Raw genomic sequence first — 16,096 nt, forward strand, 5'->3', positions numbered from 1 at the left:
ATGAAATATTAACATCAAATGGTTATTACATTTTAATAATATTATTTTTTTATGATTGGTAAACCATAAAATAATAATTTATTATTATTTATTTAAAATTCAAAATTGTAGTAAGTTAGCAGTTTCACTTACAGCCTGTCTTATAAGGATCTCCAACCATATTTTGTGGACAAACGCACTGATATCCTCCCTTTTGGTCATGACATATTGCACCATATGCACATGGAGCACTTTGGCATTCATTCCTATTCGTACAACCAGTGTACGGATCGCCTTCGTATCCAATCATGCACATACATCTCGGTGGATTACTAGGAGTACACTTAGCATTGATTCCACATGTAAATCGCTCACAAGGACTCTTGCATTTCTGTCCATCAGTGACATCGAGATAGAAGGGTGGAGGACAGACACATTTACCAGGCTGTATACATTTTTCATTAGGAAAACAATCAGAATCAGAAATGCACCGTTTTTGATTTAAAGTACAATGGCCAGATACCGTGTCTTTACTATATCCAGAGGGGCATTTGCATATATATGATCCAACAGTATTAATACACTCAGCACCAAACCCGCAAACGGGTTGGCCCGAAGTACATTCATTTATATCTTGGCATGCGCCTTCAGAAGTTTGAGAATATCCAATAGGACAAGCGCAATAGCTTACTCCATCTGATATGACAATACATTCAGCTCCATTCCCGCATTTTTTGTCTTTTGTGCAACCAGATAATACACAATTTCCATCAACTAATTTATATGGAGGTTGACACTGACAACTTATATCAGTGCATAGATCACATAAATTATAAGGATTTCCACTATAATCAGAAGGACATTTACATTCATAGCTACCAGGTAAATTTTTGCAAATAGCATTTAATCCACAAGGAGAACGACCGTGTTGCGTACATTCATTGACATCTTCACATAGCCCAGTTTCTTTACTGCGCGTGAAACCTTGAGAACAAATACAAACGTTTTCGCCATCATGTAAAATACATTGTTCACCCTGAGGACACGGATTGGTGTTACTACATTCACTTGGCATCTTTCCAGGTACACAGCCGTCTACATATGGATCTCCGTTAAAAGTACTGGGGCATTCGCATTGAAATCTTCCTGGTAAATTTTTACACACAGCTCCTGGACCACAAGGATTTACTTTACATTCATCGATATCTTGACAACCACTAGAGGATGGGTCGCCTGTGTATCCACTTCGACATGTACATAGCGCTGTCTGATCGTTTAGCAAACATTCTGAATTGCTTCCACATTGAAGGGTTTCACAAGGATCTGGGAAGGAAATATAAAACTGTTATTTATACTAATTAAAATAACACATATTATATTTGTACTATAAATATAACAAATAAACTTACGTCGACATTCATTTCCTACATTTGGTTCTGGACATAAACATCTTGAATTTGCATCACATAAGGCATTTCCGGGGCAATCATTATCATTTTTGCATGTTAAAATTTCTGCACAACGTATTTTAGGATCAGGGTCAGGTAATGTATTATCAGGACATTCACACATAAAAGATCCATCTTTGTTAATACAGTCTGCGCCAACACCACAAACACTATCTACTTCGCACTCATTAATATCTGAGCATTGTTTATAAGCATCACCACTATATCCTTCTGGACAGTAACAAATAAAACTCCCTAATGTATTAGAACAATATGCGTTAGTTCCACAACGACCAACAGGTCCGATTGAAGTATCACATTCATTGATATCGATGCATCCAGCTGCTATATCATTTGGATCAAATGTCCAACCATCTTCGCAAACACAATAAGCTTCAGAACCATCTGGTTTACAATAGGCATGCTCGCCACATTTAACATCTTCACAAGGAGCACGACATGTTATTTTAGGAGGAGAACCAATAAAACCAATACCACATTCACAGTTGTAACCACCAGGAGTATTTACACATAGGGCATTTTCCCCACAAATAGTTATATTGCTGTTACATTCATCGATATCGACGCAAATAGATCCCTTGGAATCGAATCCCTCTTTACAAAAGCACTGGTTATCAATACATTCCGCATTATTGGTGCAATCAAAGTTCGAAGTACATAATGTATTTACATCAACCTGAAACATAATTACTATTAGTGGCAAGTTTTCTTTTAATCAAAATAAACCTTTTATGTTATATTATATTACCTGCTCGCAAGCAATCTGTGGATCCGGTTTAGCTCTATATCCTTGAGGACAGATACAATTGTAACCAGGCGCAGCATTCTCGCAAATTGCATGTGTACCGCAAGGCCGCTCCAGTGTTTCACACTCATTGACATCACGGCAACCCTCAGGCGCGCGCGCATCTCCTGTGTATTCGGGTTCGCACGCACACACAAAGCTGCCAAGTGTGTTAGTACACACTGCATGTACGCTGCACACTGTCTCGCTACTCTTACATTCATCCAAGTCTGGTGTAACAAACGAATGCACTTCTAATTAAATCTGCCGCTTGCGCGGTCAACGTCACATACGCACGCAGTAGGTACGCCGACAGCCACTACGAAGAATAGTATAGAAACACAGATTCCTACAATAGTGTTAGGGAAGTTCACAAAAAAGAAGAGGAAGATGAAAAGAAACAACACATTATAGAGAATGTTGATTTATGCAATTTTGTTTGCTAAAAGAAAAGGAAAGCAGTCAATTGTTGGAGAGTCGATGCGTTGCCGTCGATTTATGCAGTTGATGCTCGGTACTGAAATTTTTTTATTAAAGACATTTGCCAATAAATGTTTAAAATATTGTGAAAAAATGGTTAGCGAAAGCGTGAAGCTACCGCGCATCCTGGTGCGGTAGTTTTTAGCGCGATTTGTTATGCGCCTCCGAGTTATAAAATAAGTTATAAGTTAAGCGTTAAACCACAGTAGACAGTAATAGGTTAGCGTTCGTCACACCTACTGTCGCACACGATGAATTTCTTACCAATACACTCGTCCTCGGGATCGCCTTCAAAACCAGGAGGACAAACACAGCGATAGGCGCCTGGATGGTTTTCGCAGAGAGCATTGCGGCCACAAGCAGCTCGTGAGCACTCGTCATGGTCGTGGCAAGCAATGCGAGGGTCACCCTCGTAACCAGGTGGGCAACTGCATTCGAAACCACCCTCAACATTTCGGCATATTGCTCCAGAGCCACAGACATCGCCGCTCGCGCACTCATCCACGTCGATACACTAACAAGTAAATTCATACTTTTTACATAATACCCTTTTTTCCACATTTATTAATTGTATTGGTTTACAATAAATAATACAATAAATACATTATACAGTTAAGCAATAGTTTTTATACAAACTAGTATAAATATTTTATGATAAATAGAAAAAAGAAAATATTTTATAATCTTTAAAAATATAATTATAAAAAATCCTTACGCCATCAAAACCATTTCCAGTATATCCTAATTGACACTCGCATGTGTAGTTTCCTGGATAATTCTGACAAACAGCGTTAACACCACAAGCGCCAGGTCGTCGACATTCGTCGATATCTATAAGCATTTAATATAATTATACGAATATGTTTCAATAAAATGAATGTTATAGTATCTAATAAAACTAATACTATAGGAAAAGTATGCGTAAAAATTATTATTCAATTAACATTCTACGTATCAGAGAACAAGCTGTATCGTTGATTTGCACACCAACCTACGTCCTTTCGTGATAATACGAGTATAAACAAACAAGTATTGATTTGGATTCTTTTTGTTGTTTCAACTCTTATTATCTAATTTTCAAAAGAATAAAATTTTGCTAAATAACTAAATAAATATGGATTTGTCACACGATTTTATTATGGTAACAAGATGAAATTAAAATTATAATGATAAAAACATTAAAAAAGTAAATATTTCATTGATGTAAATTCTAGACATTTAGTTGGTACTATGAGAAAACTTTATTCGGATATTATTAACTTATTTCTTGAAATTAATTATGGGTTTTGGAACTTAAATTCAAAATTAGATAGCATACAGCATATGAACATTTTTTAAAGGCTCAAAATATTTTATTATGATATGTTAGATATGTTTTATTAATATTTTATTTTAAATATTTAATATAGTTGCGGTTATCTATAATTAAATATAACGTAATCAGTTGCTATAAATTATTATTATATAATTTATTAACATTATAAATTAAATATCGAGACGCACAGGTTCATATCCTGTTAAATGACAGAATTTTAAGTGTATTTTTTTTTTTAAATTTCATATTTTAATGTGGAAAACATTAATAAATTTTAAACTTCCGCATTGTTTAGATATATTTGAATGTTGTAACCACGTCACCCTGTCCTGATTGTGAATTGAAAAGACGAGAAAATTATAAAATTATTCAATCGCTTTAAATTAAATATTTACCTCTACACTCTTCTTCGCCGTCACCTTCAAAACCTCGATTACATTTGCAAATAAAATGAGCAGGAAGGTTGCAGCATTCGGCGTTTTGTACGCAGCGTGATGCTATTGCTGGATCTTCACACTCATTTATATCTGTAATGAAATACAATGATAGATATCATAAAGCATAGAAACTATGAAATTACCAAAGTTATAAATTTTGTATACACAAAATTATTTATTACCTTTACAAGTGAAACCATCGCCTTCATAGCCAGGGAAACATGAGCATTGAAAGCTACCGACTGTATTTGTACAGTGAGCAAATACGTCACACGGCCTGTCTTTGCATTCATTTATATCTGCAACGTAATTTTTTTTAATTGTTAATCGAAACTTTTATTATTATTAATATTAACATTCTTGAAGAAAATTTTATATATTTACCTGCTTCCTGACAGTTACAACCACCGAAACCATCATTACAATGGCACACACCATTAAGACAAGCACCATTTATACACTGCGCCCCATCTTCTTTGGTACAATCATCTAAAATATTAATAAAGTAATTTTAGGATCAATTTCATGTGTAATTTCACTCATCACTTTGTTCATGTTATAACATTTTTAATTGTTTTTATTGTAACATTTTTAAACTCACCTGTACATTTTAATTCTGACTTGAGTTCGTCGGAGGCCTTATAACAATCCGGCACACCGTCGCATAATTTAGATAATTCATATAATTGTAATATTTGTGTTGATTCGTTTACTTGACAGCCAAAATAGCCGTCTTCTAAATTTAAGAAAAATACTTCTCGTTTTATTCCTAAACCTATTCCATACTGGCTTTGTGTCGCTACCTGTGGAGCAGATATTACCTTTACTCATGCATTAATAAAAACTCATAAAATATAACAATAATGATAATAAATAATAATCTGTTATCAAACGTGTCTATACGTACATATCTACCTAAAAACTTATCTAATTGTACGAGTACATAATAATATATATACAATAAAATTATGTATATATATATATATATATATATATATATATATATATATATATATATATATATAATTTCATTGTCGTTTTATTTTGTTAATTCTTTATCATTCATTTTAATATTGCACAATTTTTAACTAAGAAATTATTTTGTTTAATTCCGCTAACATTTGAAAATTGACTACTATAGAGGCTCTATGACCTTCTCTATTAATCATCAACCTTTGACCATTAGTCTATCTACACTCATGTTGCAACATATGTTTCACCTCTTAACAAAGTATCATCAGACAACTTTACCTCATCAGGTCATAGAACTTCTATTAGTAGGTAGGTAGGTAGGTAGTAGGTAGTAATAGGATCTTCCATAAAATAAATCCCTATTCAATAAAAGCTCTTATCACAGTAGTAACCAATTAAACTAAAATTACTGTTACATTAAAAACTATTAAAATATGACCTTATCACATAACATATAAAAACAGCAGCAATTAATTACTAGTAGCAATTTAAATGGATGTACAGTAACAATAATAATACGATAGGTAAAAGTACCTTACTACTTGCAATTATTATTCATTTTACCTATAATATTGGTCGTATTACAATTTTGCAGTAAATGGCATTTACCAATATACATATACTAATACATTATTGTTAAAATTTCGTAAATATACATTTTATTTTAATGTAATAACGACCGGAATAACTTACGTGTATTATAGTTGAGAATTTTCGACTAGTTTTGGAATTATTCAAGACATTAGTAATGTGTGGCCTAGGTACAGTCTTGCTCGCACTCACGTCACATTATTACATTAACATATATTAATATTATTTACTATCGTACAATAATAATCTCATTAACTCCTGTTTTGCTTATTTAGTTACTAGCAATCAAATTGCTACAATGTTGCATAGTCTCTATTAATTAAGTACTCACATGTGTCGTTGTTATTAGGAGCGTCCAAACCACAAGCGGTAAGGTGTCTATATGCATGGTCTCTGTAACAAATGAAATATATTATCAATAACACATCTATTTTTGGTAATAAACAAAACATAAATAAAAAAGAATGAATCGTGAAGTGTGTTGCTATCACAAAACTTGGGAAAAATTTGAGGAAGATTTTTATGAAGAGAAAAATTGAAAACATTGTCCGGATTTATCTAAAACTCAATTTTTTGGCAATGGATGGAATACTATGGGTATCACAGTTTATTCTGTGATGTACGTGCTGCTATTCATATCTTGGGACGGTGGTTTGTTTCTATCAAATAGGTTTACCATTCTAAACAGGTATTATAAAAAAGTACAATTACAGAGGGACATTCATTCCATCTGTCTCCAAAAACTAAAATGACCGTTGCAGCATCGATTAAATTTAAGGAATATAGAACATAGAGATAAATAAAAAAAACATTCATATATTATATTAAAAGTATCTGTCTACATTATACACGCGCACAAAGCAAGTTATTTTTGTTTCCTTTTGTTTCGCCAGTTCGGAAAGTAAATTCAACTGAAAATAACTGACGAGAAACTCTATTGTTACTCTTACATCCTATTTATTGTAAATTTAAACAGCAGAGGTACAGCCAAATGTAATAATATATTGTTTATAACTAACTCTGTATGATATTACCGACGTAAAATAAGATCCAATCTACATATAAAAAATATATGACAGGCTTCTTAGTGTAACATTCTAACATTATTTAATTATTATATATTGCGAAGATTGATAGATGTTTTTTAATCTTCATTTATTTATTGATATATCAACAGTGTTACATACAGTTTGTCATAATATAACACTCTTTCATGCAAAAACTACTAAAATGGATTTGAAGAAAATTTGATATACAAGTAGGTTATATCATATCCTAACTTAACACATACTTGTAAGTATAGGTACTTAAGATATTTTATGTACTAAATCACATGACTAAAGACGCGAGATACAGCTAATATTTTATATACCCATATTTTGTATTATAAATAGTGTTGTTTATATCTATAGATAATAGTTTATTTATTTATAAAACCCAATACCACTAGGTTATTCTTGATGAGTATTTGCTATATCTCCGTGTCCAACAATCTCGCTAACATAAGTAACAAATCGAAATACGATTATAAAAATATATAAGTACAGCTTATTAGCAACAATATGCAAAGGCAAGTACAAACAACTTTGTACAGAATCTTACTCTAGCAAAACAAGATTTTATATCATACACCCATTAAATGATGTCTATGTCGCTCTCTTTCTCTACAAACGCTTATATAACAACAGAATTTTTCAATTTAGTATATGAATTGTTTGCACGAGTAAATAGGTATAAAAATAATACAGTTATTTATAATACAATACCAAAAAGGGCACGCTTTATTTTTTTTTAAACGCAAACACACAACCTCTATCAAGAAGTGAATTTATGATTTAAATTTGTAATATTGAATCATAGAGTGCATATTAAAATAAGTATAACTACAATATTCTCAGGTGAATGTCTCAATACAATCTGCAAATAACGTTTCCGTTTATAAATAATGACCAATGCGACAACGGCGAAGGCTGCTGCTCGCACGAGGTCACGTAACTGTGAGCGGAGTCGGTAAATTTTGGTCACTATCTTATTAAATCATATCCAATCAGCAATAATCATTTGTAACACAAATGTGATATAATATTGTTATGTTAGTGCCTTTTATAGTTATTAATATTAAAAATATACGTTGCCATTTCTAAGGACTAAGGTGTTCTGGTTCAGTACCCTTCACCCTTTGTAACCTAAACGTAATCACGCAAACGCAAATGCTTTGTGACAGAAATACAAATGGGACAAAGGTAGTCATGCAAAGGACATTTATACAAAGTATCCCTCTGAAAAATTGCGTATATGTATTAATTTTTTTATTTAATATATTATTAAATTACCCTTTGGACAATATCTAACTATAAAATTAAAACCTTTCTTATTATCAAAAAAGATTACATAAAATAGCTGGAAAAACAGTTGAATCAGATACAAAAAAAAAAAAAAACAGAATAGCTATAATCAGCGGTTTTGTCGCTACATGATTAATTTTTCCAGAAAACGTAGAGATACAGAATATATATATTTGATACAGGTCATTCTTTTTGCATATAACTCTAAAATTATTCCTCTAATTTCTGTGAAGGAAGCCTGAGACTGCTATTACTTAATAATTGAATATCTTACACAACTACTTGTATAACAATATAATGCAAATTACAACTCTAATGTCTATATTAATATTATTAATTATTCAACGGATAATTTAATTACATAAATAATACAATTGGTTTTAAGCAGACATAGGAATATAATAAAACTAAAAAAAGTTAAAAGATAGTCAAATAACAATTCGTGTGACTATTTACGTGAATCTTCATTGCATGATAATTTTTTTTATCGACGCCTACATAACTGGCATATTCATTAATGTTCATAACTGTGTGCTTCTCATTATTATTTTTTATTATTACTAATTACTACCTATTTAAACAAACTGTACCTAAAGTTATCATCAATATGAATTTAATAAGCTTAAAAACATATTAGCTACTGTAAAACCCTGACTGTTTTTTGTTTTCATTATTAGGTTATTTGAAGGTATCCATATTTTGTAGTAATATGCCACCGAAATTGTATTATGAGCATAGTGTGCCTATTTTCAATAGGTTTTTATTAGTTATTAATTAGTTTAAAGATGAAAAATTAATCATTTCCTATTTTGTTTTCCTACTTTTAGAGATAATATCTTTTAAATTTAAATAAAACTAACGTTTTACCTTATTCAATAAAAAAATACTCCGTAATTAAATAACCTTATACAGTTAGTGGTTCTTAGTAAAATCATTCCCTATTTCCCTTCCCTTTGGGATAAAAAAGAATAGTATACTGAGTAGTATACTCAGTAAAAAATAAAAATTTTTAGAAAGAGTTTTTCTTCGTGACTGAGTCACTGAATTTAAACATTACATTGACATGATATTTGATCGTGTCTTACGAGTATACTCAATAAATTAGCATTACCATAAACACTGTAAATTGAATGCGATTTCTAAATAAAATGTATTACTAACTAGCTTACAGAAAACATCATCTCCCATTTATGGTAAATAACTTTCTGTTTATTGATCGAATTCTTGGATTCCCAAATTACAAAAATCACCTGCATACAACAATACGAACCGGACAAAGTTGATATAACTAATGATAAACTAAACAGCCTAAAAAAGCTTGAACTTACACATAATATTATCTATTGTAATTATAAATTGTAATTAATTATTAGAAAATACAATAAGGAGTTTTGTAAAATTTTTTAATGTTCCATTTTTTACGATAAGGTCATTTAATTTCATAGAATTAGAACGTAGAAAGAGGACCACAAATACTATTCTTAATCTATGGCGCAAAACATATCTCTGTGATATATTTAATTCTTTATTATATTATTATATTCTATATTATATAGTGCATGAAGTATTAAACACAAGTCAAAATTTAGTTAAGTAAACCTCACTTTGACTAACTTACATATTAATTACATCACGTTTTTTTAAACCAAAATAATGCGCGCAATTATTTTCAATGTTGCAAGTAAATTGATTAAAAAATTTCTAAATAATTTAATTTATTTATTCGAATTTGTAATTACTTTTTATAATATATATACAATTATGTGTGTGTGTGTGTTAATACATACATATTATTTAGTAATTAATATACATGTATTTATTAAGTTACACTTCCAGATATTCCTTATTACACTTGTTTTAACAAGGGAAATACTATTTTATCCCTAATATCAGATATGTTTAAAAGTAAACAGTGAAGATGAGTACGTATTATTAAGAATCATTATGCTATATTTAACTCATTCTTTCAAATTTATTCGTATTTTATGATGTTATTATTGTTTAATTTAACCTTACAATATAAATTTTTTCCAAATATCTAGTCATCGTATCAGTCATTAACCCGCAATTAGATTTGAAAACAATGGTAATGTTTTGAGAGGAACGTTGCTACCCATTTCTAGACCATTAAGTACCCTCGGTCACCTCCTATGATACCCACGGGAAAAAAAGGGATGGCCTATTCTATATCGGGACCACGCAACAAAATATCTAGTAATAACTATATATTTTAGTATCCTAATTTACACACATATGGATACAAAATTGACCTGCTTTTTGTAGGAGTGGGCGAAATATAGTAATATCTATACATTGTACATGATATATAGAGTTCTGCTTTTAATATTTCAAATCAGGAAAATAAAAGCTACTATAATTGATATCACCAAAAAATGGACAATAATATTATCATTATCAAAAATAGTACATACTTCATATTATATCATAAGAGCTCTAATATATTATGAGTTACGCTTTCAGATATTCCTTATCTAGTATCTCATAATACAGAACATCCTAGCTAAAGAATCAGAAAATATAACGTAATTGTGTGATGTATATTTATGGTGAAATCAAAGTTATTAATATCCACTAAGAATTTAAGAATAAATATGCATGACTGCAATATTTTTTAAATTATCTAAAAAAATAATATAAACACGAGGAAACTTTCTTCATTTACGTATTTGACTGACATATTTTAAAAACCCACTTTGTACTAACCATTTAAAACAAATAATTAGTCATAACATATACAGAGAAAGAGAAAGTATTTACGTTCTTGAGAACAAAAAAAGAATAAAAACTAATATATAAGTACCAAAAGTGAGTGAAAATTATCCGCATTCGATATCATTCATCATTTATATGTTTGATTGATATTACGTCATGAAATTAAGTTACAAATAAACCTGCGGATTCGCGTGTATGAATGCGGTGTCACGTTAAGCGTAAAATGCGTCCGTGCGAGTTTGCTTGCACCACTACCATTCACTTTCACATGACAGTGGAGCCAGTGATCGCTGCGTTGGCGCTGCCCTCCTACAAAAAGTAGGCTGCTATACGAACAATGCCTCCACTACAGTTTCTCTCTTGAGAAACGATTATCCATTTAATGATTGAGAGTTATCTTATCATCGGCCGCCTAGCAAAATTCTTATTCTTGCAATTTCAGACTGTGGTGTAACAAAACCTGTAACTACCTACTATAGGTGTCTTTATTTTCTACATTTAATAAATAAAGATAAATTGAATTTCATGATAACTATCGCCGAAGCATATAAAGCGTATATAACCTGAGCCCCATCTTACAAGTATAATGTAATTGATAATGTCAATTATTACGGTTTATAATATATATAATATAATAATATATAATATAATTTATTTGCCGAAAAACACGATATACAGATGTTAGTAATAATATGTTAGGAGCAGGCGTGTTTTGCTAAAACAATGGCATGCAAAATTTTAATATTTATAGTAACTTCTTTTCAAATACTATTAACAAAATATTATTTATGTATTTATAAAGTGGAAAAGTTTTTTTAGTCCAACAGGTCCTTAATTGAGTAATAACAATTGTCATTTGTACAGTGTGTTCTTAAATTTTGTCAGTGTTTTTATATTTAACATATTATAACAATTTTTTTGATAAATCATAATCCTAGGAATTCTATTTAATACTAGTCTAATAGTTTAATGCACTTATAAGCTAAAGTTAAAGGATTTTTTTACATAACAAAACATTTCCTTATAAATTTAATTAGAATACATAATATATTATCAGCAAACATTGCAGGAAAAAGTTCTTAAAGAATGTAAAATATCTAAATGGAAAGATTCAAGTTTCGAAGTGTAAAATTGAGTAACATTCATACAAAATTCCTACACCTATTTTACTCTTCAAGAAAATAATTTTCAAGAATATTTTATCTTTTATATACAAAGACTATTGTCCACCTTTAATCTTAGGTATAATACTTTGGAAATAGTAGTAATGACTTAGATACTGAAGACAATCTCTTTATTTATAATATTAGTACGGACACCCTTACTTACTGACTTATTCTTTGAAATACTTTCAATTTGATAATATCGTATATCTGTGAAGGTGAACGACACAATAACCCTGAAACGCAACATGACATCAGATTCTATCGTCCCAGAGTCTGCACCAAAAAGATAAACAAGTGGCTTTAAGTATTACGGTTGTTGACTGAGTAAATTACAAAGCTATAGTTAATTATAAGTTAGTAGAATTGGGCGGTGTTTATAGATGATGTCAGAACGTCTTTTATTAAAAATACTCGTACATCACCTAAACTTGTTTGTTATTACCATAATACCATAATAGCCCATTGGTATTTCATTGATGAGAAGGGATCTTAAATCTAAGAAAATATTAACTCACTAACACCACACACATTCTGAACCGCTTCTGATAATGATATGTTGCAATTGATAGAATTTACTACCGTAGTAACTCCATATTAATATTGTCCAGATTAAATCAATGATTATTTATGAATAGCATTGTTTTAGATTTTTCTTAATATTAACGCAGTATAAAGAACTTTTGTACTGGTATGTTTAATTCCGGGAATCCATGCAGCCACAGGATGAAGAAAAGAAATATTAAACTAAATCTTACTATAACTTGTAAACATTTATTATTATAATGACTTGTTGATGTAATATCCGTATATTTATTGTCCTTGGTGCTGGTAATGTATTTTATTAAACCGGTTAAGAAAAAACGTCAAATACACTAACAATAAATAATAGTTTCTATTTTTTTTTTTTTACTCCACTTCCTCAACTGATAGAAGATTTGATCAAGAACAAACAATTGCACGCATTATAAAGAATGTACTCTATAAGATCACGATAGGTAAGCGAACATAAAATTGCAGCTATATTATCGGTAATAATCATTTATGTGAGCGGTGGCGCTATCGCTACGAACCGAACGGTACCAGTAGTAATGCTAGCGGTACAGATCAACTGTTTCAAAAGCAATTGCATTGTCACTTACCTTATACGTACGTAGGTATCGTTATTGTAATGTGAATTATGTATTTTCTATCAAACTATGGTATTCACGGTCGTTTAACGGTTTTTATGTGATCATTCATTTTACATAACTATTTAGAAGAATTCAATGTATTAGTCATATACGCCTGACTTGAATAAGTACCTAAAAATATGTTAAGGAAGTTATATAAAAATTGTTACTGATTTTTTTGAAATTTCTTCACGGCTGTCAATAAATACGTAAATGTTGCGGTAAAAAATAGAATATATATATATATATATATATATATATATATATATATATATATATATATATATATATATATATATATATATATATTTTTATGTGTGTGTGTATATATGTGTATATAATATAAGTTTATTTATATTCGGTAAATATTTTAAATATTTGGTTTATACAATCCTTACTAATACTATATAAGTGACAATATATTTGTCTGTTACCTTACCAGAGGGAGACTTTGTAAAGTCGATTGCTTGGGTAATTAAAGCAAACAATACACATTTACAAAATTTCATTAAAATCGGTTAAACTGTTTCGGAGACTATTGTGAAAGAATACACAGTATTTTTATATATTAAGATTCGCATTATATTAAGTCTTATTATATTATAGGTATTTTTTTTATTTCATTATTATTGGTATTACAAAGCGCATATTATAGCAACTTAAGTATCTTCTTAAATAATAATAACGTTCAACCTCTCCATTATTTCGTATAGAACTTAATATATGAGCATATTGTTTATTTTGAAGACTCATTCATTTTATTTATTTATTTATTGTTGTGGACAATAAAAGAGACTAATTAGAAAATAAATTAAAAATATATGTAGATTAAATTCTTAATAGAAAAAAATTATAGAACTGAGGCCGCGAAGGGGAGCCAAAGGGGACAGTAGAATGATGTAACAATTTCAAATTTGTTAAATATTTAAATGTTTGGTCTTATAATGTTATAATTATTTTTAATGAATAAATAAATAAATGTGGCCTATACTCCACACATGTTATTACTGAATCACAAATTCACCTACAATACTAAGTCCTGATGACTATTACTACTAAATAATTTATCCATGTAAGATAATTTCATCTGATCTTAATAGAATACACATTGGTAATTATTAGGACAATAATTGTTAACCCTACTATGTAACACAAGTTGACACTGCATAGAACGTCACTTGCGTCGGGAATATTCAAGCAGACCATTGTTGTCCATTGTGACTATTGTGTTGTTCTATACCATTTGTAATCACGATTGCACGATGTGACAATACAGAGGTGGATATTATTATTATTAACATTGACTGCACTAATAATTTATTTGTTTATATTTACAAAAATATATATCGCCCAACTTTAAATTAAGTAACTAAAAAAAAGCAAATTGAATTTGGAAAATTAAAATGTTTCATAGTATGTCGTATACATTCATAAAGAAACTAAAGTTTGTGTTCTAGATGTTTCCACAGTATGAATTTAATAACTTCGTTGTAATAATAAGTGGCGCCTATATATGTAAATAGTATTTATATAAATTACAATGTATATATTAATATATATTGGTGATGATATACAACCCCTTATTACTTTATAAATATATAGGTCCCAAAGTTCGATTAATTTAACTATTATCTAGCTACTTCCTTTGGATAAAATGTATTCTATATGTATTCTATCAGTGTACCAAACTTTATTTACATTCATCTAGGTGTGAATAAATAAATAAACATCCAACTCTACAAATTTTCCCATTTATGTATATTAACAGACTGTAACCACGAATGCACTTTTAATATTATTTTATTCTAAGAACTTTATATTTTGAATACAAGACATTGCTTTTAATTTATTATTATATTTAATGCTAAAGTATGCATATACTAGGGACGCGCCCACGCTTCGCACGATTATTTATTTAAAAAAATACAGCCATGTTACACACTAATAAATGTAGCCTTTTTAAATGAAATAATTTTTAAATCCAGTTTTTCATTTATTTATTACAAACACAAATCAAAATCTTTTCTCTTTGTATTATTAGTCTAGATGACATAGTTCCAGTATACTCGTAATGTCCTTCAAGCAGCATGCACATCACAAATTACTGTAAATATAATGCGTATGGCTCCCCTCGTGGGATGTCACTAATAAGAATTAGTTTATTAGAGTCTTTATATTTTATTCTATCCAAAAAAGCTTATCTCTCAATAAATATTGATATTTTACCAATAATTATAATAAAATTGTAACTAGACAATATCTGTCCATAGTAGGAGATATTTAAAATAAATTGATAAAAAGCGTCTTAATAAATGCTATTGATGCTGAAACATAAGTTTTTAGAAAATTTGCCTCTGTTGTTCCAGCATCACGCAAAATTTACTACACCAAATTGGATGTCACACAGTCGTATTTCTGAGGATCTAATTTAAATACTGGTGTATGTTTCATGCTACACGATCTACGAGTACAAGTAATCTATTTCATTTTCAGTTTTTTATTTCTGAATTCCACGCATACAATATAGCGGGGAAAAAAGCTAGTACATAATCGTACAACATAGAAAGAATATCAAATGAAAGATTGGTAAAACAAAGGTAAAATGTGATAGTAAAAGGTGGCAGGTATCAACAGACCTAGACTAACTTACAATATT

General features: G+C 29.9%; 1 protein-coding gene across 8 annotated transcripts in view; it reads right to left on the reverse strand.

Moving 5' to 3' along the window:
• Positions 1–16,096, reverse strand: part of LOC113517650 (uncharacterized) — a 124,405-nt gene that overhangs the window by 94,623 nt on the left and 13,686 nt on the right. For 7 of the 8 annotated variants that reach the window (XM_052901554.1, XM_052901553.1, XM_052901552.1 and 4 more), the window contains exons 2-11: positions 6,359–6,420; positions 5,066–5,267; positions 4,849–4,953; positions 4,647–4,763; positions 4,423–4,554; positions 3,428–3,543; positions 2,977–3,226; positions 2,197–2,462; positions 1,389–2,124; positions 133–1,302 (exon numbers count right to left, since the gene is read on the reverse strand). In XM_052901554.1, the coding sequence (XP_052757514.1) occupies positions 133–1,302; positions 1,389–2,124; positions 2,197–2,462; positions 2,977–3,226; positions 3,428–3,543; positions 4,423–4,554; positions 4,647–4,763; positions 4,849–4,953; positions 5,066–5,267; positions 6,359–6,415 (3,151 nt within the window). In that variant the 5' untranslated portion in view covers positions 6,416–6,420. The remainder of the gene's footprint in view (positions 1–132; positions 1,303–1,388; positions 2,125–2,196; positions 2,463–2,976; positions 3,227–3,427; positions 3,544–4,422; positions 4,555–4,646; positions 4,764–4,848; positions 4,954–5,065; positions 5,268–6,358; positions 6,421–16,096) is intronic. The other variant, XM_052901556.1, reaches the window with a different exon arrangement.

The sequence above is a fragment of the Galleria mellonella genome, unplaced genomic scaffold (assembly GCF_026898425.1).
Source record: "Galleria mellonella isolate WM207_F2 unplaced genomic scaffold, CSIRO_AGI_GalMel_v1 utg78, whole genome shotgun sequence".
In the NCBI taxonomy this organism is placed as follows: domain Eukaryota; kingdom Metazoa; phylum Arthropoda; class Insecta; order Lepidoptera; family Pyralidae; genus Galleria; species Galleria mellonella.